At 35.7% G+C, this 23351-nt stretch overlaps 4 protein-coding genes across 8 annotated transcripts; all 4 read left to right on the top strand.

The window, feature by feature from the left end:
• The first annotated feature begins 362 nt into the window (after window positions 1-362).
• On the top strand, window positions 363-2211 carry LOC130733399 (RING-H2 finger protein ATL64-like). 3 transcript variants are annotated; one of them, XM_057585557.1, is made up of 3 exons: window positions 363-577; window positions 863-942; window positions 1461-2211. In XM_057585557.1, exons 1-3 carry the CDS (start codon window positions 449-451, stop codon window positions 2062-2064), a joined length of 813 nt encoding a protein of 270 aa, XP_057441540.1. In that variant the 5' UTR covers window positions 363-448; the 3' UTR covers window positions 2065-2211. The 3 variants fall into 3 exon arrangements, with proteins under 3 accessions (XP_057441540.1, XP_057441539.1, XP_057441541.1); XM_057585556.1 differs by having other exon boundaries at window positions 860-942; XM_057585558.1 differs by lacking the exon at window positions 863-942 and having other exon boundaries at window positions 437-577.
• An 8182-nt stretch (window positions 2212-10393) lies between these two features.
• On the top strand, window positions 10394-12673 carry LOC130733398 (60S ribosomal protein L11-like). Its single transcript, XM_057585555.1, has 5 exons — window positions 10394-10551; window positions 10680-10787; window positions 10874-10916; window positions 11471-11666; window positions 12225-12673. The coding sequence occupies exons 1-5, from the start codon at window positions 10549-10551 to the stop codon at window positions 12418-12420; spliced, it is 546 nt and encodes a 181-aa protein (XP_057441538.1). The 5' UTR covers window positions 10394-10548; the 3' UTR covers window positions 12421-12673.
• A 136-nt stretch (window positions 12674-12809) lies between these two features.
• Window positions 12810-15558, top strand: LOC130733397 (E3 ubiquitin-protein ligase RING1-like). 3 transcript variants are annotated; one of them, XM_057585553.1, is made up of 3 exons: window positions 12810-13745; window positions 14035-14114; window positions 14641-15558. In XM_057585553.1, the coding sequence occupies exons 1-3, from the start codon at window positions 13617-13619 to the stop codon at window positions 15242-15244; spliced, it is 813 nt and encodes a 270-aa protein (XP_057441536.1). In that variant the 5' UTR covers window positions 12810-13616; the 3' UTR covers window positions 15245-15558. The 3 variants fall into 3 exon arrangements, with proteins under 3 accessions (XP_057441536.1, XP_057441535.1, XP_057441537.1); XM_057585552.1 differs by having other exon boundaries at window positions 14032-14114; window positions 14641-15557; XM_057585554.1 differs by lacking the exon at window positions 14035-14114.
• A 2368-nt stretch (window positions 15559-17926) lies between these two features.
• On the top strand, window positions 17927-18259 carry LOC130715085 (uncharacterized). Its single transcript, XM_057565151.1, has one exon. The coding sequence runs from the start codon at window positions 17927-17929 to the stop codon at window positions 18257-18259; it is 333 nt and encodes a 110-aa protein (XP_057421134.1).
• Window positions 18260-23351: the final 5092 nt, after the last annotated feature.

Below are 23351 nucleotides of genomic sequence, written 5' to 3'. Positions count from 1 at the left end.
CATTATTAACCATTAACATTTGCCTATAAAAAAAGTTAGGGTAGAAATGAAACATATTAGGAACATTAAATTAATAAAGCATCCATCAACACTTTAAGAACAAGATTCTTACTCTTATTTCTCTGCCTTCATTGCGGTGCTGCAGCCACCATACTAGAGCATCTTCAAGATGGAGTGAGAATCAGAATAGAAAATAATGGAACTCAAAAGTAAAGGCTGCTGCCACCATACTAGAGCATCTTCAAGATGGAGTGAGAATCAGAATAGAAAATAATGGAACTCAAAAGTAAAGGGTAGAAGTGACAACATTACAAAGGATATATTCTTGCTGACATTTAAATAAATAGAGCCATGGATTCCCAAAGTGGGCAAATGAAGCAATATTTACACCCCAAGTAAGAAAAGAATATTTGTATGATCAATTGAGGAGGAAGGAAAGCGCTGAAACATGAGCAATTTCACGCCTTTGCCAGGGCGTTGGAGGAGAGGTGTTAGAGCCTATGATGCTCACACAACCAACACGAGTGAATCCAACGAAGTGCTTGTGTATTATAGATCTCACTCTACAAGGGTCAACGTAAGTATGTGCAGGTCTTGATTTAATACCATCATTTTTAAGAGATGGCAGAGAAAGAAATCAAATTAAATTCATGTATTTAGAAGCAGAGAATTGAACTATAGCATGTTCGGATCAACTTTTTATTGTTTTTAGAGTTAATTCTGAAACCCATAAGCTACTAACATAAGCTTCTTCTCAGTATTAATTATGGTTTTAGAATCAATTGTAAAATGATTTCAAACCATCCACTTATCAAGTGTGTGAGGTTAACTACTAGTATGTAATTTTGGTTCATATCAGCAGGATGAGAGGAGTTCAGGTGTACTAGATCCACTGCAGTGGTGGGAAGTCAGAACTCCTACAAGACACCACACTTTACCAAAGTAAGGCCAAATTGCAAACTAATTTGCTTTCGTTGAGACTTCCCTCATAGCATTACATACATAGAAAAGAAAAGTAATCCCTACAAATTCAGGATTTCAATTTGTTTTGGTTACCGTATAGCCATTCAAAGTACTATTCTCTAGAATTGAAAAGGAAGATCACAAGAGACAAGTTTAGAGTAGTATTAAAATTCTTAGTACTAGCATGTAAGACAATGCACAATTTGATTTGAATTTCACATTAAATCAACTCAACTGATGTATTCTTTTTCTTCCGGTGCTGTAGAGCTAGCTAGTGGAACATGCTATTTATATTTTATAGCATGTTTGGAAATCCTTATTCTAAAGCACAAAATCAGTTATGAGAAAAAACTTCTGTGAGTAGCTACTAGCTTCTCAGTGCCAGAATTGATTCTGAGAAAAAATAAGTTGATCTAAACATGTTATAAGTTGCATGAACTTGTGATTTTTAGGAGAGGGAATCCTGATTGATTTACCAATTTTTAAGCAATCTTCAGTTTTCCAGCACAGCAACACAGCCACAGCAGGCAACAAACCAATGTTCCCAATGGGGACATGGGAAGAGGCTTCAACCCTAGGCTAAGACAGATTATCCAGCAGCCACATTCAAGATCCACACTCCAAACAAGCACACAAGCTCCCCAAGTGGAAGAAAACACCAAACCAACATCTTTGAGCAAGCTTAAGAAAGTGATTTACAATAACAACACTACCCCAAAGAGTTTAGCTAGGAGAGTGAGCTTATACTATAGAGATAATTCCAATGCTTTGAAAGAGAGGGTGAAAGAAAAGGATGAAGATGGCAAGAGGTGTGCTGTTTGCTTGGAAGATTTTGAACCCAAAGAAGAGGTGATGCTCACTCCATGCAACCACATGTTTCATGAGGACTGCATAATGCCTTGGTTAACAAGTAAAGGCCAGTGCCCAGTCTGTAGGTTTGTGATTTGGGAGAGGGTGAACAACAACACTTCATCATCTTTCAACAGGAATAATGATATTGTTGCCAATTTGGAACCTGGTGACCTGATTGGTGGAGAGCTTTTGTCAATTCTGAGGGCCATGGAAGTGGCTTTTCACTTGGGGAGCATAAATTACACATAAGAGTTTTACTAAAATTAGTCTTCATCGCATCATTAGTAAGAATTTGCTTAAAGTTGGGGTGAAGGTTTGATTTAAAAGTTTTTATCATGTAACTAGTGTTTTTTACCCGCGCGTTGCACGGGGAATATGTATATTATATTTGATACATCAATCAAGACATTGGTTATTAATAATATAATAAACAATAAATGAAATAGAAGAGTAGGAAATGATGAGCAATGTGGACAAAAAATCTTAAATTGAGACTCTTATTGCATAGATTGAAATTGGTATAATTGAATAACTAATAAAAAGTTAGAGAGTAACAAAGGAAAGAGAAGAAAGAAAAAAAACAGGAAAGAGAAAGAAATCAGAGGTTCTAAAATTATACTCCCTCCGGTCCTATTTATAAGCAACAAAAAAAAAATTCACATAGTTTAAGAAATGTAGTTAAACTAGGTAAAATGCATTAAATATGTCTTGAATCAAAATAAACTTCCAAAATTACCATTTGTTATTAATGTTGGAAAGTGAGAAAGAGAGAGAATAATTAATGAGACACATTTTACAAGTTAGAATTAATAAGGGCATCATTGGAAAAAAATAATTAATATAGCTCAAACTTTCATTTGGTTCTTATAAAAAGGACCAAGATTTTTCTTCTCTTTCATGCTTATAAATAGGACCGGAGGGAGTACTTGGTTTCTTGGGTCCTTTACCGTAGGTGATGGTGAATCTTATTATAACTAACTCTTGTATGTCTAGTATGACAGACTATGATGTGTTTAAGAAAATCAAGGTAGCTTAGGTTATTATTCATGTATCATCTATCATTTAACCAATTATATTCTCCACTCTTATCAGTCTTTGGATACGTATGTATTTTCTTTTATCAAAACCATGACCCATGTAAAAGCTTTTGCAGTTTGAAACTATGTATTCATTTCAGTGCATCATAAATTATGTTTACACGCCACAATACCAACATGGTTGAAGGAGAAAATTCTTTACATGGGGTAAACCAACTACCAAAAACATAACAACACATTTGATCTTATAACCTCTTCTCTTTTGTAACTCTAATACTGCCTGCAATAAGGGTTTTTCCTATCTATGTAACTTGTTTACCGTGACATTCAAATGGTTAAAAACTTGTTTTGCTTCACTCTCTTGTTTCTAATGGGAATATTTCAGGGACTTGCTACATATAAACATAAAAAAGGAAAATTGGCTTGTATAGAGAACAAATAAAAGTGAACACAATATTTAATGGGAATAAAATAAAGGTAAACCTCCAATGACAACAATGTTAATGTGAACCTTCTCCTCTAGCATGACTTCTTGAATTGTAGAACATAATCCAAAGGTTTTCAAGTCAGAAAATTGCAGCAAGAAACTAATTCAAAAGGGAAAAGAGATCAGCATGAAAGTACGCCCCATGGGAGCCATTTTTTATAGAGATGGGTAAAGCCTAAATATGTAAATGAAGACTTGACAATTTAAAGATAATTAAGAGGTGTGGAAAGATAAAAGCTAAAAATTCTTTCCAAGACCACATGTACCCCAGGATCATATGACTTTTAATATGTAAAGGAGATTTTAACAGAAATCATTCATGGATATATCAATATATAGAAAAAAAGACTAAAGAAATATATGCTCTTAGAATTTCATCTATAAGCCAACCGGAACTTGATGCCACTGTTGCTCTAATAACGAAGCCAACAATATAAAACTGACTGATAATCATAAATAAATAAGAGTAAGAACAGCAACAGCTTGAAATGAAAACCAAAACATAAAATACATAGAAACCCAACAAGTGCACAACACAACTCAAGGAAAAAATCATAACATGATAGCTTAAACATTTAATTAAACGCACTTGTCTTGCATAAATGGAAAAATATAGCAACAACCACAACTAATGAAAAACTTTGTACACACCAATTCACCACGAATATAAAACAAAGAACGAAGAACAATACTAAAAAACCATTGAGTCCAACTGACCATTATAATGATAATTCACATAATAATTGTAGGCATAAGTGAACAAAGGTCTTTTTAGGATTTGATATGTCTTCAAGCTTCACATCTTCTAGATCCTTCAAGAAATAAAGCCAACATTTATTTTTAGAACTTTGAAGTGTTATAGCTACAATAGTTTGGATTCTGGCCTTTGTTCGTTGTCATTTCATGTGCTACCTGCAAGCATAATAGTTTAAAGGGTTGATAGTAATCATTAATTACATAACAAATATATAAAATAAAAAAGATCAACATCCATCATATGTGCCGTACCTGCAAACAAATTCCTTCATTCAAAGATAGCAAAAAGGTATGGTGAAGAAAATTAATGAGAGTATCACACAATTTCACATGACCAAGAAATGACTAAATAGAAGAAATAAATTAACATAGTCTATGATTGACATCTGCAAGTTTAAGATGAAGAAGCTCAATAGAACATGACCACCAGTTATAACAAAACTACTGTCAAAATGAACCTTACAACCATAGATACCAAAACATGGCCCAAGGAGAATTTAAAGGAATCCAATTCAACATTCTGCTCGTGGAAGCAGACAATGGTTCCACATTTCAGATTAAATGATAAAGCGCAGTGTTCCCCAACCCCCTCAAAAATAAAAATAAGAGACAAATAAAATGTTATTTGTCATCCACTTTAAGGGATTTTAGCTTTATGCTCCTCTAGTCAAGTTCCTTCAGGACACCATGTTCCGGTTTCTTCCTTTGCCTTGATATGGTATTGGTTTTCATGGTACCTATCTAATCAAATATCCACCCACAAATTAAAGACAGAAAACATGTTGTCATATTTCTGCAATGTAACAAATATGTAGATAAAAAAAATATAGATAAAGCTTTAGATGTTTGAAGGAAGCAAAGCTAACAAATATATAGATAAATCATTTCCTTTGTTTCCTAAAATCCCTCAACCATATCAAGAATTGAGACCATTATAAGAAGAAGCATCTTTGAGGATACACTTCTGCTAGTATTAGTGATAACAAAATGAAGACATCATCTAATGACTGGGAAACAAAATCCATAGGATTTTCAAAGTCAGTTCATCTCAGAACAAACAACCATACATATAACACAATCAATTTAAAAAGAAAATACAGGAAATTGAAAACCAAGGAAAGGAGATCAAGTTAAACAACATATTAGATCAAAGTTCAACATGAAACCAATCAGAGTAGCTCCCAACATTTTGGCTCCACTTATAGATTGCAGATCAGGAAAATGCTAAGAATTCACATACAGAACAAACAAAACTGAACTGTTAATTCCTCAACAAATATAGAATTGGCTTTACTTCCTATGGTAATGGGCAAGCACTATCATAATTCGATATAAGTGTCATGATTCATTTTTTATCTTTACCTATTAAAGGGATTGAAAGGAAAACTGCATAAAACACTTGGAAGTCCAAGGTCATAAAACCAAAAATTTGGAGAAGTAGACTTGTTTGAGAACAACGCAGTCCGAGAAGATGCAGAATTATGTTTTGAAACATCCTGAAAATTTTCAAAGCTTGATTATAGGTGTGTTGTTCGTAAACAAAAGATATTCTAATTAATAGGACTTCACCACTTCAGTATAAGTTATAGTATAACATCATATGCAAAAGGGAGAAAGAGATAGCAGAATCCCTGACAAAAAATTTCTATGAAAATCAAAACCATTTTTTTTTTAGATAGAGTGAGAACCCATAAGGTTTAGAAGTTCTGACTCCTTCATGAAATAATGAACATGGAAATAAAGTAAATTGAACACCCTGCACTCGTTGAAGGTCATGTTTAATAGAATAAGGAAAATGCAAATAAATTACACAATTATTTATCCCCAACTTCAGCTATAATAGCATTTACTTCCAAACAAATTACCGAATAAGTAGAGCAATAGCAAATACCTTTTATCTGATCTTACTTGAATCTTTCTGTGTCACAAACTATGAAAGGTGTAATAGCCACTTTGAAATGGGCAGTAGATTCAGTTTCTTCAAGGGAAAAAAACAAAGTTCCAAAGCTGTGCAAAGCACAATATGTTCCATTAAAAATCAACTTGTTCGAAAGCATTAAAAATGCAATTTCAGTTTCCGTACCAATAGAAAAAAAAACAGTTACAGAGAGCGTGAATCTTTGCTACCATGACCGCATAAATAATAGAAGAGTTGACGCATTCCTTGTCTGAACGTAAACCAAGAGTCTTCGTGAATCTTGGGGTGGAAGCCTTGCGAATGCTTCTTGTGGAAGGATGAGTTTCCTGAAACAGTTAAAGAAAACTAAATGTAGCATATCAATACATAAGCATATGGAGAAGAAAAGAGGCAAATTAAGGCTTTACTTAGCAGTATATATTAGAACATCTATGGTAAAATTTGACAAACTTTACTACCTAGGGCTTCCTGTAATCATCTGAGGAAATTTGTTGAACCTGCAATCATTCAAGAAACAGATATATGTAACAAAGAAACAAATAGAAGTCAACTGAAGGAAGAAATCCAGAAATTCAACCTTCTCCTCGGAGCATGGGGTGTGCTTCAACGATTCTCACCACAACCAAACTCAATGGAATACATAGAGCCCCTGTAATCTCTGTGGAAGCGTTGGTTGGGAGGCGATGAATAGAAGAGGGAGAAAAGGGAAATACACCGATGAAGCGTGACTTAGGGCAGTTTTTTATTTAATCAAGGTAATTTTAGAAAATTAGGGCAAATCTTTTAAAATTTTAATATTTTATGAAAAAGTTTCTCAGATTTAAAATTACCTTTAAAAATCGGTTTCAAGATTTGTTATGGAAATACATTTTAGGTGAAGAAAAAGTTTATTTTTAGAGTATTAATTAAAATTTATGGTATTTTTATTTAATTTTCGGATTTTTATTTAATTCAGAATTTTATGAGCTTTTTTTGTGATTTGGTAGATTTTGATAGTTTTTATTAATTAATTTTTATGGAATTTTTTTCATGTAAATATGTAGTAAATTAGGGTTGAGACTTTTCCTAATTTAAAGAGATAATGAAAACGGTTTCAAGATTTGTTTTGGAAATAAATTTAGTAAGGAGTAGTCTAGCTAAATCTTAGATAAAATCAAGAAATAAACAACCTTAATCCTAATCAAATCTAAAATTTAAAAATGTATTTTTTTATGAAAATTAACCTGAGAATGACACGTGGAATTTTTTTTATGAGAATTAACGTGAGAATGACACGTCACTAAGAATTAACGTGAGAATGACACGTCACTAAATCAGCTTAATAAGAGTTCTTCTTTTCTAATATATATTGATATTGATATTGATATTGATTGATGTGTAACACTTGATAGGCGGGGCTTGTGAGTTATGCAAGTGGCATTGGCAAAATGATCAGAGTAAAAATCATGTAAAACCAATATTAAGTGTAGTAACTTAATATTTTGTCCATCCTTATAATTTAGGAGATCCCAAATGTAGTTCAATCAGTAAAAAGAGAAGGATTAAAAAGTGTTAAAGTGAATGTTGATAATATTTCTCAAATAACTATCCCATGTTATCATAAAAAAACTACTTAATATCAAAAGTTCTTCACCTCTTTTTCTTTTAAAGTACCTAATATTCAAAGAAGTTTTTCAAATCATAAAAGAGAATGAGGAAGCTTCGGTGAGGGGTCGATAAGGTTTTGCGGTGGTTGCTAGGTTCTATGGTCCTTGAGAGGAGATGTAGTTGTGGATGAAGAGAGTTGGGTTGATCGGAGTATGGTGGTTGCCTGGTTGGGGTGGAAGTTATGGTTGTTTTTTTGTCGGCTAGAAGCCGACTAGTAAGAAGAAAGCTAATAGGTGAGCGAGTAAGGTTAGTCGGGAAGGATGCAAGCTGGTTAGAAGCCGACAAATAAGTAGATCGATGTGAAAGTTAAGTTAACTTGGAAGGGAGTTAGTCGGTTGGAAAATTAGCCGATAAGAAATATAGGTGACAAGTACTTAATAAGCAGAAACTAGTTGGGAGAATTTAAATAGGGACTAACCAGTAGAGAAGTGACTTTTTACTCTAAATTCATCAATGCTTTCCTCTTGTAACAAAAAAAAATTCTTCAATAAATTATCATCAGAATGTCTTTTCTAGTTTTCTTTTATGTATGAGTAAAGTACACTCACCCCTCTCAAGGTTTGTTAGAATTACACTCCACCCCATTCTTATCTAAAATCTACACCCCACCCCATTTTATATAGATGCAAATTTAGTGACGAAAAATATTCTTCATTAATAATTAGTTATTATTTAAATTGTTAATCAATAATTTCAAAAAATATTTTCAATATAATCCAATAAATTTAAAAATGAAAACATCACAGTCCTCCTCATTCTCTCAATCGCGGTCTTCCTCCATAAATTCACAATGCAAATTCTGCAATAGCACACCCGATCGGTTTACAAACCATATCTCGAACATAGGGAAACATGCTTGTGTTTTCATATTTGGTAATAATTCAATTTTAATCAAAATAATCTCTTTATACCTCAAATTTTGAGAATTGGATTGTAGACCCAAAAAGCAAGACAAATGGGTGAAGAAAATAGAGAAACAAAATTAAGAAATATGAAGTGGATCGGAGGTTATTAGAACCCAACGATGCGGTGGAGCACCGCTTTTAACAAAATCCAACGACATCTTAAACCAACAGAGCGTTTGCTCGCAACTTAAAGGGGGTGAAGTTCACAAGAAGTAGTTGAACATGTAGCTTTGGGAATGTGCGATTCACGTTCTGTGGTTCAGGTCGCAACAAAACTTTGATGCATGGTGGTGCCATGGGGTTTCACATTCTGGGATAGTGGCCGTCGTGTTAAAGGGAGCAAAGGCTTGGTGGTGACCGTTTGTGGTGAGAAATATGATTTGGAGACAGATGGGACGTGGACTTAACAGACAGAGTGGATTGTTTTTTTAAAGGCTTAAAAGCACTTTTGGTCCCCCACGAATGTACTTTGTGCAAGAATGGTCCCCAAACTTTAAAAATAGCACTCTAGGTCCCCCACGTTACCCTCCGTCAACAAAATTGGTCTTTCCGTCCAAAAACTAACGGTTCTAGGGATAAAGATGTAATTTTAAAAAATAATTGAAAAAATAAAAAAAAAATGAAGAAACCCAGGAAATTCCACATCTTCTTCTTCCACCATATTCATCATTTTCTCTATCATGAAACCCAAAAACCCAAAAAGCTCCCAAATCACATAACTAATCTTTCTCTCTCTCTCTGAACTAATTACTGTTTCTTCTTCCCAAAGTAACAGAAAGGAAACATTAAACCCAGCAGCAACGTATGTGAAGATGATTTGAATTTAGATGAACCTTAACCCCCAATTTGAACAAACACCCATAAATTGCCCAGAAATTTGATCGAACTTAATTGGAGAAGAATTCGCCCAAAAATTTTGTTAAATCATCGAACTTTAACCCCTAATGCCTATTTGAATTTAGGTGGCTATGGTGTTTATGGGTTAGGGGTTAGGGATGTTGCTAATTCAAATAATGTCAACAATCTAGTTTCCAGACACGATGATACGATGATCATGTTTCTTTAATGTAAATGATACCAAGTCCAATCATCAATGGAGCTAGAGGACAAGTTTGCAAACGGTTTAAATCTTATTCATACGCTGATTGATAGAGGTGGCTATGGTGTTTATGGGTTTGGGGTTTTTGGGTTGAGAATATGATTTGAATTTAGATGGCTACCAGAACGATGGGATTTCAAGATTTAATGACGATGAAGAAGAAAGATGGAGATGATGTGAAGGACAAGGAGATGATGATGCATATGGAGAAGATGAAACTGATGCAAATTCATTTTTTCTAAGAAGCAATCTGCCACACAGGATAATCTCTCTCCTAATAAGCATACACATCAATTAAAGTGTGCCACATATGATATAAACGTTAGAAATTTGACGGAGTGACTACTTTTGTTAACGGAGGGTAACGTGGGGGACTCAGGGTGCTATTTTTAAAGTTTAGGGACCAATCTTGCACAAAGTGTATTCGTGGGGGACCAAAAGTGTTTTTAAGCCTTTTTTAAATTTAATTCAGTAAAATTATTTTCATAAATTAATGTATGATAGTGTATATGCATTAAACTTATTTAAATTTTAACTAATTAGTAATTATTTTTTATTAGTGACGAATTTGTTTTCGTCACTAAATTTTGCCTTTATAAAAAATGGGGTGGAGTGTAGATTTAAAAAAAGAATGGGGTGGAGTGTCATTCTTGCAAACCTTAAGGGGGGTGAGTGTATTTTACTCTTTATTTATTTATTTTTGTTCTTCTATATAGTTCAGTGCTCATGTTCTGTGTTGTTTGGGCTGGGCCGTTGGATGCTAACCAGGCCTCACTGAAAATAAAGAGTGTATTGCAATCAAAACTAAGGGTTTGCTCCTTCGCTATTACACACTCACTTCTCTTTACCCTGGCCGTGAACCCTACCACCCACCTCCTGATCCAATGGTATGTGCCTCTTCCCTTTCTCCTCCTTCTTCTTCTTCCTTCATCGCTTCACAGATTCGAATCCTCTTTTCACATTTTGATTCTCATGTTTTTCGTTTTGTTCTGAATTGAAATGAACTGAAAACCAGGCTTCCGAAAAGAAACTGGCGAACCCTATGAGGGAGATCAAGGTCCAGAAGCTCGTCCTCAACATCTCCGTCGGTGAGAGTGGAGATCGTCTCACCAGAGCAGCCAAGGTTTTTCATCACTCTTATTAGTTTTTTCTTCGTTATTTATTTTCAATTTTAAAATTGTTTTTTTTTTCTTTCTTTCTATGTTGCAGGTGCTGGAGCAACTTAGTGGTCAAACCCCAGTGTTTTCTAAGGGTAAGAGTTCTAAACAAATTTCAAAATGGGTGGTTTATTTGTGCTAGTAGTGGATATGAGTCTCTAAAATCTGTTAATTTAAAGGGATTTATTTTTAATGAAATTAGTGTGTCAATTTTATTTTGGGTTTTATTGATATTTACCTATAGTGCTTGTGAAGTTAATTTGAAAGAGATAAACTCTAGGGTTCGGGTTTCGGTCTATTTTAGGTTTGAAATGGGAGCTTCATTGTTTTTATTGATTGCAATGTGAAGAGCCTGATTGTTGGGTGATATAGTGGTAGTTTAATAGTTTGTAGCTTTTGGGAATTACAGTCATGTGTGAACCTTTTATGTGTAACTAAATTCACGTTAGGGAATTCATAGGACTTAGGAATGGGGAATATGAGCATTAAGATGTCAATTATTGTGCAGAAAGTGTATCCCTTCCCTCGAACTATACCTTTGTTTTGTTTGTTCTGAATTAAACCTTGTTTTTGATGTTATAGTTTTGTCTGGTATCTGTGGTTGTCTTATCTTTGACTTTCTTAAGTATATTCTCTTCTGTTCTGGCAGCCAGATACACTGTTCGATCCTTTGGAATCAGAAGAAATGAAAAGATTGCATGCTATGTTACTGTTAGAGGTGACAAGGCAATGCAACTTTTGGAGAGTGGATTGAAGGTTAAGGAATATGAACTTCTTAGAAAGAACTTTAGTGATACTGGGTGCTTTGGCTTTGGTATTCAGGAGCACATTGATTTGGGAATCAAGTAAGCTGAAGCACAGTTCTTTGATTTCATGCTATTGTTTTTTAACTTTTGTCAGAGAAAAACCTATTTAGATAGTTCTTGTGAGTCTACATAGTACAAACTATACTTATTCATGATTTTGAATCTATCATAATATTTGTTTCTTCACTGTTGAACTTGACTTAAGTGTGTTTGGCAGAACTTATTCAAGTTTAGCTTATGAAAATACCACATGACTAACTAAAACCTCTCTTTTAAGCTTATTTTGATAAGATTTGTTGATGGGTTTCTGAATAAATGCTTACTTATAGCTTCTTTTGTGCTTATCGTATTAAGTTTTCTGATTCTGATTATCATAAGTGCTTAAATGAGTTGTATACCCTAACCCAACCTCAAACCATATACAATTTTCTCTATTGCTGTTTCGGTTCTTTATAAAAAAGCTGTTTTATGATTCCTGTTTTATGTCAAGTGACTAGTTTCATTCCCCTCTTGTAGATTTTGAGGTTATGTTGTCAATTTCTTTTATAATCCAGATTTAAAACTATTTACACATTATTTGTCCCTGGCCCATTTCAGGTATGATCCATCCACTGGAATTTACGGTATGGATTTCTATGTTGTTCTGGAGCGCCCTGGTTACCGTGTGGGACGTCGCCGTAGGTGCAAGTCCCGTGTTGGGATTCAACACCGTGTCACAAAGGATGATGCTATGAAGTGGTTCCAGGTGAAATATGAGGGAGTGATCCTCAACAAGGCTCAGGCAGTGTTTTAATTCAACCAAGTCCACTTTAGGAGAGTATCTTATGTTTCCCAACTATAGTTTGATCTTTTTCAGATAGTATGCTAAGTTTCAGACAGAATTTTTTGGCATCCCTCAGGTGTCCTTGTAGGGGCATCAGGCAAATTTTCAATGAATACTTTTGTTTGTCATTTTTGTTGTTTTATGATGAAAGCTCATGGATTTACTATTGTGCTGTTAAATGTTACTTGTGCTAAGTCCTGTAATGCATTGCAACAGTTTACAATGGTTTTTTTGCAACCAAATGTTACTTGTTTTTCTATGCAAAACAGACCTCGACATTATCTGTCAACCCACTTATTAGGTAGACTGGGTTTTGCTAAATATTTAAGCTCCCTCTTGGAATTTTTATACACTGAAACAAGTTTGTTTCTGTTGGAACTGGCCGAACCTATGTCTTTGCCTCATCCCTCATTTGGTGAAGAGTGAACCCTAATCTCCATATACCACAGTTGCTACCCACTGTACACCTCTGCCAATGCTATGTCATGATGCTCATTATTGTCCAAACTCTGTCCATCATGCTATTGAACGCCCAGAATGCATGCACAATGCAAGTTGCCTCTGCTCATAGCTTAACACTATCCATGCTGCTCACTTGAATCTTACATGTCACGTGTTCCACCCCCTTATTTTGAACCTATCATGATAACCTGGATTATCATGACTTTCTTTCCAATCCTTAAAAACATTAGGTTAGCTCAAATTGTAAGAGTTAGGGGACATAAGGGTGGGTGAGATGAATGGTGAAGGGTCCCGAGTTCGAACCCTGAGGAGAAACTAATTTACTAACATTATTAACCACTAACATTTTCCTATAAAAAAAGTTAGGGTAGAAATGAAACATATCAGGAACATTAAATTAATAAAGCATCCATCAACACTTTAAGAACAAGATTCTTACTCTTATTTCTCTGCCTTCATTGCGGTGCTGCAGCCACCATACTAGAGCATCTTCAAAATGGAGTGAGAATCAGAATAGAAAATAATGGAACTCAAAAGTAAAGGGTAGAAGTGACAACATCACAGAGAATATATTCTCGCTGACATCTAAATAAACAGAGCCATGGATTCCCAAAGTGGACAAATGAAGCAATATTTACACCCCAAGTAATAAAAGAATATTTGTATGATCAATTGAGGAGGAAGGGGAACCCAAGTGCTGAAACATGAGCAATTTCACACCTTTGCCAGGGCGTTGGAGGAGAGGTGTTAGAGCCTATGATGCTCACACAACCAACACCAGTGAATCCAACGAAGTGCTTGTGTATTATAGATCTCACTCTACAAGGGTCAACGTAAGTATGTGCAGGTTTTGATTTAATACCATCATTTTTAAGAGATGGCAGAGAAAGAAATCAGATTAAATTCATGTATTTAGAAGCAGAGAGTTGAACTATAGCATGTTCGGATCAACTTTTTATTGTTTTTAGAGTTAATTCTGAAAATCATACATAAGCTACTAACATAAGCTTCTTCTCAGTATTAATTATGGTTTTAGAATCAATTGTAAAATGATTTCCAACCATCCACTTATCAAGTGTGTGAGGTTAACTACTAGTATGTAATTTTGGTTCATTTCAGCAGGATGAGAGGAGTTCAGGTGTACTAGATCCACTGCAGTGGTGGGAAGTCAGAACTCCTACAAGACACTACACTTTACCAAAGTAAGACCAAATTGCAAACTAATTTGCTTGAATTGAGACTTCCCTAATAGCATTAGTGTATTACATACATAGAAAAGAAAAGTAATCCCTACAAAGTCAGGATTTCAATTTTTTTTTGTTACTGAATAGCCAATCAAAGTACTATTCTCTAGAATTGAAAAGGAAGATCACAAGAGACAAGTTTATAGTTGTATTAAAATTCTTAGTACTTGCATGTAAGACAATGCACAATTTGATTTGAATTTTACATTAAATCACCTCAATTGATGTATTATTTTTCTTCTGGTGCTGTAGGACTAGCTAGTGGAACATGCTATTTATATTTTACAGCATGTTTGGAAATCCTTATTCTAAAGCCAAAAATCAGTTCTGAGAAAAAACTTCTGTGAGTAGCTACTAGTTTCTCAGTGCTAGAATTGATTCTGAGAAAAAATAAGTTGATCCAAACATGTTGTAAGTTGCATGAACTTGTGATTTTTAGGAGAGGGAATCCTGATTGATTTACCCATTTTTAAGCAATTTTCAGTTTTCCAGCACAGCAACACAGCCACAGCAGGCAACAAACCAATGTTCCCAATGGGGACATGGGAAGAGGCTTCAACCCTAGGCTAAGACAGATTATCCAGCAGCCACATTCAAGATCCACACTCCAAACAAGCATACAAGCTCCCCAAGTGGAAGAAAACAGCAAACCAACAGCTTTGAGCAAGCTTAAGAAAGTGATTTACAATAACAACACTACCCCAAAGAGTTTAGCTAGGAGAGTGAGCTTATACTATAGAGATAATTCCAATGCTTTGAAAGAGAGGGTGAAAGAAAATGATGAAGATGGCAAGAGGTGTGCTGTTTGCTTGGAAGATTTTGAACCCAAAGAAGAGGTGATGCTCACTCCATGCAACCACATGTTTCATGAGGACTGCATAATGCCTTGGTTAACAAGTAAAGGCCAGTGCCCAGTCTGTAGGTTTGTGATTTGGGAGAGGGTGAACAACAACACTTCATCATCTTTCAACAGGAATAATGATATTGTTGCCAATTTGGAACCTGGTGACCTGATTGGTGGAGAGCTTTTGTCAATTCTGAGGGCCATGGAAGTGGCTTTTCACTTGGGGAGCATAAATTACACATAAGAGTTTTACTAAAATTAGTCTGCATCGCATCATTAGTAAGAATTTGCTTAAAGTTGGGGTGAAGGTTTGATTTAAAAGTTTTTATCATGTAATGTAAATCTTGATAGGCGGGGCTTATGAGTTATGCAAGCGACATTGGCAAAATGATCAGAGTAAAAATCATGTAATAACCAATATTAAGTGTAGTAACTTAATATTTTGTCCATCCTTATAATTTTGGAGATCCCAAATGTAGTTCAACCAGTAAAAAGAAAGAGAAGTATTAAAAATTGTTAAAGTGAATGTTGAAAACATTTCTCAAATAACTATACCATGTTATCATAAAAAAATTACTTAATATCAAGAAGTTTTTCACCTCTTTTGTTTACACCTCTTTTTCTTTTAAAGTACCTAATATTCCAAGAAGTTTTCCAAATCATAAAAGAGAATGAGGAAGCTTCGGTGAGGGGTCGATAAGGTTTTGCGGTGGTTGCTAGGTTCTATGGTCCTTGAGAGGGGTTGTAGTTGTGGATGAAGAGAGTTGATTTGATCAGGGTATGGTGGTTGGGGTGGAATTTATGGTTGTTATTTGTCGGCTTCTAGCCGACTAGTAAGAAGAAAGCTAATAGGTGAGCAAGTAAGGTTAGTTGGGAAGGATGTTGGCCGGTTGGAAGCCGACAAATAAGTAGGTCGGTGTGAAAGTTAAGTTAACTTGGAAGCGAGTTAGCCGACAGGAAAATTAGCCGATAAGGAATATAGGTGACAAGTACTTAATTAACAGAAACTAGTTGGGAGAATTTAAATAGGGACTAACCAGTAGAGAAGTGACTTCTTAAAGTTTGAAATCCCTACTCCCTCCGTCCTCTATTATAAGTCACTTTTTTTGAGTTTTTCTTGTCCCATAATATAAGTCACTTTACATTATCTATGAAGCATTAATTAAATTTTTCCATGTTTACCCCCATATTTAATACTCCACATTCAAATAATTTTTATGTTTCCCAAAATTTTGCTTGATTTCCAAGACCCTTAAAGTTTAAAGGTAGTGAAATATTAATATAGAGAGAGAATTTCATATGAGGGTGATTTTGGAAAGTTTTTTTTAAAAAGCTACAAATTTATTGCTCTTAACTAATTTTAACAATTTTTCTTAATCCTAGAGAATTGGTTAAAAGTGACTTATAATAGGGGACGGAGGGAGTATTGTGCAAGTTTGATTTGACATTAGAGCTAACACAAATGTGATTTCACGTATATCAAGACACCATGAAAGAAGCTATAATTTGACAATGTTTGGTTTCACATCCGAGTAAACGCAAACGTGATTTCATGTATTTGAAGGTACCAATGGAGAAACTAGAAATTGCTACATTAAGTTTAATGTGGATCAGAGAAGTAAGATTTTTTTTAGAAAGCAAAATGATATAAATATATTGGTAGTGTTGAGAAACAACCCTCTCAACATGGAGAGAATAACCTAGCAACATAAACCGGCAAAAACCTGCGCTATAGCAAAAACCTTGAAAACCCCTAAGAGCACCAAAGCGTGCTTAAACAAGCCAAAATCCCTAGTGTCTACCCCATTGCAAAGGTCCCGATAAAATCGAAAAACGGCGACATGTTTCAACCGACAAGGGAAACTATCAAACCGCTCGCCACCCACAAACAACGACCCTAGCCAACCGAGCAAACCAAAAGCCCCACCAACAAAACCCCTACCGAGTGCTATAGCGCCAGAGAAGTAAGATTTGGACACGTTGACTTCAATGTAGATCCACATTGAGTATAACGTGAATCTAAACTCACGTTAAGTTGAATATGAATTAGAGAAACAAGATTTTGACATGTTGAGTTTAACATTAATTAGAGAAAGAAGATTTTAACACGTTGACTTCAACGTGAATCTATGTTAAGTTTAAGTGTTTAACAGAAGACACTAATGACAGTAAAAAAAATACTTCTTCATCCTCAAAAGTAGCTCTTTACATGATTCAATAAATAGATAAATAAGACTAAAAGTCAAAATAAAAGAAGTGCACTTTCAAAAGAAAAAAGAAGAAGTGGAAGAAAAATGAATAGAATACGTAAATAAAGTGAAATAAGGAATTAACAAAATGAAAAGGATAGAAGAAAAGTAATGGGGAAAAGGATAGTTGATTGTCCAAAATTTCTAACATTGATTTACTCTAAATTCATCAATGCTTTCCTCTTGTAAAAAAAATAAAAAATTCATCAATAAATTATCATCAGAATGTCTTTTCTAATTTTCTTTATGTATTTTTTTTTCTTTTATTTTTGTTCCTCTATATAGTTCAGTGCTCACTGCTCATGTTCTGTGTTGTTTGGGCTGGGCCGTTGGATGCTAACCAGGCCTCACTGAAAAAAAGAGTGTATTGCAATCAAAACACACACATAAATATTTTAAGGGTTTGCTCCTTCTCCATTACTCACTTCTCTTCACCCTTGCCGCCGCTGCAACGGTGAACCCTACCACCCACCAGATCCAATGGTACGTGCCTCTTCCCTTTCTCCTCCTTCTTCCTCCTTCATCGCTTCACAGAGAGAGCCCTAAAAAAAACTAAGAGAGCCCTAAAAAAAGTGTTTTTAGTTGTATTTATTTTGTCATATTGTCGCGTTGATTTTTTTTTGTAACGCCATATTGTGGCATTGATAAAACTTAGGTACTGTTTGTGCCCTACACATATGGTATCAATGCTATTCTTGGAGGGTATTAGTACTGCGCAAGTTCCAACCGCGAGGGATCATCTAATGCAGTTCCCTAAACTTGGATTGACTAAGTCACAGAGATTAGGGGAGGTGGCAATTTGGATGGCAGTGTTATGGAGAATTTGGAAGGTTCGCAACATGTCTGTTTTTGAAAATGCAAATGTGGCTGATATGGATATGGCTCACTCAGTGGAGCTATTTCAAGTAAAGGTCTGGCAGTGGTTGCGTGCCAAAATAAAGGGATTTATCTACACTTGGGTTGAATGGCAACAGAACCCTTATGTTTGCCTCAGGCTTCGTTTGGATTGATGGAGGAGGAGGGAGTGGAGTGGAAGGGAGGGGAGGGAGGGATAGGTCCACTGTTTGGTTTATTTAAAATTGGATGGAGTGGAATGGAACCCAATGGTACACATTCCATCATATACCACTACTTTCCCTCATTTTTTCTCCCCCCAAATTTGGGAGGAATGGGATGGAGCAAAAAACTAATGTCTAATAAAATTATTAAAATACTCTTTTACCCTTTTGTAACTCCCTCCATAACCCCCATGTTTTTACCCTATTCTTCTCTCTTCACGCGTGGCTTGATTTTGCAATTGTGAAAAAAGCTTCATACTTCTGTGTTCATATTATCATCTTTCCACCGAAACTCATTCACGTTGTTTATGTTTTTTTCTCTTCAATGTTGCTGACGCTGATAAAGTTGTAGCCACAATGTTTATTGCAACATCTTCAATAAGACACAGTGCACCCATCAGATTAATATTGGTTCACGTTAAGAATATGTCATTGGTGAGGTTTGTTTTGTATTGTCTTACAATGTTCTGCATTTGGAAGAAAAAGAAAAGTTGCGTAATTTTTATACATAGTTGTCTAGATAAATTCTAATGACTAGTTGCAGTTCTTTTTTTTTTTTTGAAATTGCATTTCATTGTTAATTTGTTACCATTCTGAATTATTGCTTCTTTAGGCATTACCTATCATATATAACTATTATGTACTTTATAACAAAAATGGGAAGAGAAATTTTTTGCTGTGAAAAAGATGACAATTATTTTTCGACAGTTTTGGTAAAGCAATAAAAAATAGAAAGGGTAATATAGAAAGAAAAAAGTTATCACTAATTCCGCTCCGTCCGTTATCCAAACAATGAAGTGGAAATTTTGTTCCGTTCCATCATAAAATACCCAAACGATGGAATGTGATGTCTGTTCCATTTCATTCCGCTCCATTCCATTCCATTATATTCCGCTCCGTTTCGCTCCGTTATGTTTCATCAATCCAAACATAGCCTGAGTCTACTATAGGGAATTTGCATTTTGGGGCCAAAAGTGGGACTTATAAGGCTTGGGGTCATTACATCTTTATTGTAGGTGGGAATGATTTTTTCATGACTCTCAAGGTTTCTTTTACATGTATTTCTTTACTTTCTTTTCCTATGACTTTCTTTCTTGATTTGTATTAAGGGTTGGATTACCCCCTTGTGCTCTCTTTTAATACAACTTTGACTTTTCAAAAAAAAAAAAAAGGTACTCTTTGTGCCTTGGTGATTTATGTGGAATTCAAAAAGTTTTTTGGTGTGGTACCAAAAATACATGGCCCAATAACTTATTGACACGTGGAATTGTGAAATTTAAGTTATGAATTTTACATTTTTTTTAAAAAAAAGGTAGAGGGATTTTTTAGGGAAATAGTTAAAAGGTATGGGATGTTAATAAAATAAAATAAAGGTTTATAATTACGGTGCTTACTCTGGTACCCATAATTACAAATAAGTGTAGGTACATTAGTAATGTGTATGAGTAAAATGACGACATCTAAGCTGACATAAATAAGTGAGTGCTGACTTGACATTATTTTCTAATTCGTACTCATTCTTTCACTATTTGCTTAATGACCCTCACATTCATTTCAATCACCAAATTCAAGTGTTTCATCTACATGTTCTTAATCTTCTTCAAATACTCATTATTACCAGAACCCAAAACACTCAATCTCACCCCAGTTCCACTTTTTCCATATTCTTCTTCTTTCTCAATCCCACCCCAAAAGAGAAGTGGTTCAAACCCAAAACCCATTCAACCATAAACATCCACTAATTGCTTTATGGACATGTCAGATACCCCGTTCCAAGGTTCAATAATATAAGCTGGGAATGTAATTTAATTTGGGAATCTAGAATACTTGTATTCTTCGCTGGATCTCAAAATTCAATCAAACGTAACTCCTTGATCCCAATTTTTTAGCTATTGTACTTGTATTTCTCGATTTGATTCCCTTTTCTTGAGAAAAAGCTTACCCTTGGCTGATGGAGTCATGAGGACAGTCCTGGTGGATCTGCCATGGAACTTGCATCGTGTTCCCCTTTTTTCTCCTTCCTCTGTGTTCAACGTATTTTCTGTTAGATGTATTGAGTTTGGGCCTTGTAAGTTTGGTAGTATGGGCTGCTTAAAGGCCCATTTAGTTGTTGGGTCTGGTTCTATTAGTATTGTGTATGTACTGTATAAATACTTGTATTGTTAGTTGAATGATATGAAATTCAGTTTACAGAGAAATCACTTTTCATTGAGTTTGCTTTGTGAGTCTTTCTACAATTGGTATCAGAGCTCCGTAAGGGGCCTGAACCAGAAAACCGCAGTTTTCGTCTGAGTGTAGTGAAGTCCAGAAGGAAGGTGATAACGAGAGGGAAGAAGAATTTCATCATCAAAAGGAAGAGAAGGAGGGTGCGCAAGGAAGAAGAACGTTCATGGCAGAATCGAATGAATCGAACTTTCTTCAACCTTCAGTACCGAAATTCGATGGCTTCTATGATCATTGGGCCATGCTTATGGAGAATTTGCTGAGATCAAAGGAGTATTGGGGGCTGATTGAAGGAGGAGTGTCGGCTCTGCAACCAAATCCAACCCCTGAACAAACCAAGGCTCATGAGGATCTGAAGCTGAAGGATCTCAAGGCCAAGAATTACTTGTTTCAGGCCATTGAGAGAAGCATTATGGAGACAATCTTGTGCAAAGATACAGCAAAAGACATCTGGGATTCGATGAGGATGAAGTATCATGGTTCTAGCAAGGTGAAGAGGGCTCAACTGCAAGCTCTCAAGCGTGAATTTGAGGTTCTTGGCATGAAAGAAGATGAGTCTGTCAATGATTACTTCGCAAGAACCTTAGTAATTGTGAATAAGATGAAGATTCAAGGTGAATATGTGACAGAGACCATGATTGTAGAGAAAATCTTGAGGTCAATGACCGAAAGATTCAACTCTGTTGTGTGCTCTATTGAGGAATCCAACAATGTGGATACCGTCACTGTTGATCAGTTGCAAAGTAGTCTCTTGGTTCATGAGCAGAGGATGAAAGGCTATAAAGAAGAGGAACAAGCCTTGAAGGTGACTAATTCTGGTGGTAGATCAGGAGGAAGGGGCAGAGGAAGATCTGGCAGAACTGGTAGAGGGAGAGGAAGAAACTCCTTCAATAAAGAGAATATGGAATGCTACAGATGTCACAAACTGGGTCATCTTCAGTATGAATGTCCAAGCTGGGAAGAAAGTGTCAACTATGCAGAAATGAACGATGATGAAGAAGAGCTATTGTTAATGGCACATACAGATGCAGAAGAAGAATCCACTAAAGGCAAAGTATGGTTCTTGGATTCTGGATGTAGCAATCATATGTGTGGAACTAAGGAATGGTTTCATGATCTTGATGAAGATTTTACCACAACTGTCAAACAGGGAGATGATTCTAGAATGCTTGTGAAAGGGAAAGGAAGCGTTAAGTTGCAATTGGGAGGATTAAACCAAGTCATAACTGAGGTTTACTTTATCCCTGATCTGAAGAATAATTTGCTAAGTGTAGGACAATTGCAACAAAGAGGTCTCAGCATTAGCTTTCAAGGAGGATGGTGCAGGGTTTATCATCCTGCAAAGGGCCTCATTATGCAGTAAAAAATGTCCTCAAATAGGATGTTTGCTATCTTAGCAAGTGTACTCACTCCCAGTTGCTACAAGGTGATTCAAGATGATGTTACTAATCTCTGGCACAAGAGATATGGACACTTGGGGTTTAGTGGACTCAAGATCTTATCTCAGAAAACTGTGGTCAAAGGATTACCCAAACTAGAAGCATCAAGCAAAGTGTGTAATAGTTGCTGCAAAGGAAAACAACATAGTGACCCTTTTCCACATTAGAGTACCTGGAGGGCACATAAGAAGTTGCAACTGGTTCACTCATATATATGTGGACTTATTCAACCTGAATCAAACAGCAACAAGAGGTATTTTATCACCTTTATTGATGATTTCAGTAGGAAAGCATGGGTATATTTTCTGTCAGAAAAATCAGCTGCTCTAGATACCTTTAAGAAATTTAAGGCTGTTGTTGAGAATGAATGTGATGAAGCCATATGGTGTTTAAGAACTGATAGAGGTGGGGAGTTCACCTCTACAGAATTTACTGAGTTCTGCAATCACAATGGCATCAAAAGGCAGCTGACAGCAGCATATACCCCACAACAGAATGGGGTAGCTGAAAGGAAGAATCGTACTATAATGAACATGGTAAGGAGCATGTTAGTTGAGAAGAATGTTCCAAAAATGTTCTGGCCAGAAGCTGTGAATTGGGCTGTATACATACAGAATAGGAGTCCAACAATGGCAGTGAAAAACATGACACCAGAGGAGAGTTGGAGTGAGGTGAAACCCTCTGTGCATTTCTTCAGAATTTTTGGTTGCACTGCTCATGTGCATGCTCATGGAGTCCACAAGAAAAAACTTGACAGTAGAAGCATCAAATGTGTCCTACTTGGGGTGAGTGAAGAGTCTAAGGCATATAGGTTGTTTGATCCTTTACAACAAAGGATCATCACAAGTAGAGATGTGGTGTTTGATGAGGAGGATAAATGGGATTGGAGTGGTGATAAAGAGAGTAGCAGTGACTTAGTGGACCTTGGAGAGGAGGATAAAAGCAATGATCAGGTTGCTCCAATTGCAAACCAATCTGATCAAACTGTGGAAGTATCTTCAATACAAGCATCAGCAGCCACCTCAACTTCAACACAAGCAGAACAAGCAGCAGCAACTACCTCAACTCCCTGTAGAGCTATTGATAGTACAATTTCTTCTGAAATGAAAGGCACTGGGGAAGGAAGAAGTGCAAGGGGAAAGAGAAATGTAACTCAACCAAATTGGATGAGGGAATTTGTGAGTGGTAAAGAACTTGATAGTGAGGAGGAAGGATTCAGTTTTTCTGTTCTTTGTTCCTCAGCTGATCCTGTCTCATTTCAAGAGGTAGTGAGAGATGAGAAGTGGAGGACTGCTATGGATAATGAAATTAAGGCTATTGAGAGGAATAAAACTTGGGATTTAGTTCCTTTACCAGCTGGTTCCAAGAGCATTGGTGTTAAG

Source organism: Lotus japonicus, chromosome 1 (assembly GCF_012489685.1).
Source record: "Lotus japonicus ecotype B-129 chromosome 1, LjGifu_v1.2".
NCBI classification, from domain to species: Eukaryota; Viridiplantae; Streptophyta; class Magnoliopsida; order Fabales; family Fabaceae; genus Lotus; species Lotus japonicus.
This window is presented reverse-complemented; position numbering and strand designations above follow the sequence as displayed.